Source organism: Manihot esculenta, chromosome 14, assembly GCF_001659605.2.
Source record: "Manihot esculenta cultivar AM560-2 chromosome 14, M.esculenta_v8, whole genome shotgun sequence".
Lineage (NCBI taxonomy): Eukaryota > Viridiplantae > Streptophyta > Magnoliopsida > Malpighiales > Euphorbiaceae > Manihot > Manihot esculenta.
In genome coordinates, this window is record NC_035174.2 from 9,386,981 (window position 1) to 9,389,362 (window position 2,382).

At 35.6% G+C, this 2,382-nt stretch overlaps 1 protein-coding gene across 1 annotated transcript; it reads right to left on the reverse strand.

Moving 5' to 3' along the window:
- Nucleotides 1-776: 776 nt before the first annotated feature.
- LOC110608244 (rubber cis-polyprenyltransferase HRT2) lies at nt 777-1,988 on the reverse strand. Its single transcript, XM_021747451.2, has one exon. It carries the CDS (start codon nt 1,902-1,904, stop codon nt 870-872), a length of 1,035 nt encoding a protein of 344 aa, XP_021603143.1. The 5' UTR covers nt 1,905-1,988; the 3' UTR covers nt 777-869.
- Nucleotides 1,989-2,382: the final 394 nt, after the last annotated feature.

Genomic DNA, 2,382 nt, shown 5'->3' on the forward strand with positions numbered 1-2,382 from the left:
CTCTGTCCCATGCGCAACGGCTCCTGATTCTCCCCAGGTACGCATGCGGATGGTCCCACAAAGCGAATGGGCTGAACTCCTTCTGGGTTCCGAGCTGGGCCAGAAGATAAGGATAAGGTTAGGCCCAGAGGGGATCTGTTCATTGGGCCGAATGAGCTGGGCCGACCTGATTGGAGAATCTGACTGGAGTCCGGTCTTTGAGCTGAGCGGGCGGGACCTGGCTCTTAAAAGAGATTTAGAAGCTTTCGGATTATGGGCTTTCCTAATGGGCCTGGCCTCAGTCCGGGGTGAAGAAACCCAATGGTCATCAATATTTATTTTAATATTGATATATTTTTAATGGGATCTATTGACTAAAATTTATAAGTATCACTAAAATTATAAAAAAAAATTACTATTTAATCTATGTGATATAGAAAAATTTATTGATTAATTCATTAATTTTAAAAAATATATTAAAATATATCAAAGTTTTAAATAATTTTTCTGTTAATTAAGAAAATTTAAAATATTTTCAATTGGTTAATTTATATTTTTATAAAATTGAGCGACCAATCAGTAAATTTTTTCACAATAGACACTAAATAATAGAATAATTATTTATTAATAGATTTTCTTAATATCTCAAAAATATTATTATTTATTAATAGATTTTTTTAATATCTCAAAAATATTTTAATATTTTTTGTATTTAAGAGATTAACCAGTATTTTTTTTTTATGAATTAAATTGTAAATTATCCAAATATAATTTTAAATGAACATGTATTGATAATTGTTCTAATGATGTTACAAAATTCTAGTCAGTTTGCACAATGATATGGATAACCATCCCAAATCGGACAAGGAAAAAGGCAGAAAAAGGAATTGCTACAACTGCTTCTTTTTCTTCTCCAAATAAGAACGATTACGTTGGAAGATTATCACTGTCCACACAAATTGCAATAGGCCAATTTCTGGCCACAGTGCCTGTGGAGAGTATAGTGAACACTTACTAGCCTGCCAAAGTAAGAAGTTGCTCAGGCGGTTCGAACCAGAAGTTCTAACCAAGACATCAGGATCAGGGGCTAGTGCGAGGTACAGCTTTTTCTCAATGTCTCCGAGATTAATGCTAGAAAACGACAGCACCTTATCACTTTCTTCAACTGAAATCACACTGTCCCTAGTTCTATTTGCATTTACAATCACAGTATTAGAGTTGTCAATCCCTTCAGCTCCTTTGGTCACAACATCGTATGCTTCATCTTTGCAGGATTCTCTAACACCGTGTGTGATTGCGCCATCTGTCTTGTTAATATATTCTCCTACTTCTTCAATCCCATCATTGCAAGCTTTGTTGGGATTGGATGGCGCAATTTTTTTCAATTTATCTTTACAAGATTCTTGAACAGCATGCACAATCTCATTAGTTGAAGTATAGGCTATACAAATGAAAAGCACACACTTGGTATTCTTGGCAGTAGCCCTCATAACTTTCTCTGCTGCGACCCTGACAGGCTCACTCAGAAGCTTCAGATTGCCTACAAAATGCACTCCAATACCATATGCATTGACAATACTTTCTTCCTTGAGCAATCCCTCAGTCGTCTCCAGTATTAGATCCATCAAGTACTGAACCTCATCAGGTCGCCTTTTAAAATTATCAATGCTGAAGGCATAAACACTCGCATACTTTACTCCCAACTCATAACAGTACTTAAGTATGTATATAAGAGCTGTAAATCCAGCCCTGTGACCAGCTCCTTCTTCCAGTTTCTCCTTCTTAGCAAACCTCCGGTTTCCATCCAATATGAAGGCAATATGACTGGGGATGGGACCTATGGATAGAACGCGTAATATGCATTTTCTCATACAACTCTCCAAACTTGAAATCACGCTTGGCCTACCACCATTATGGATTTCCATTTCACTAGAACCCCAAATTGCATGCCAAACCAATCTGTTCTGGAGGAAAGAAAAATCTCAGTTGGAATCATAAGTTTATTCTTGTGAAATGGATAGAAAAATTAACAAAAAGAGGTCTGATTTTTTGTTGAAGTTAATTATGATTCACAAGATTAGGCTCTGTGTAGCTTATGCAGTAACGTTTGAATTACTAAATTAGAGAAAACTAAAAAGAAACATGGAAGGAACAAAGAAAAAGTTAGAGCATGAGAATCATCAGCCCATCATCTTGATTATGGAAAAGAATACAGAAACATAACAGATTTTAGATTTCCGCTCCATAAACCAAATAATAATAATAAATATTGGAATTTATCTGCTATGGAGGCAAATAGTGTCCTCATTACGAAGAAAAGGAAAATTAAGACTAATGGTAATGCTAAAGCTAAGATTGACAAAAGATTCTTTCCCGAGTTTAATGCTAGCTTTCAACAAACGA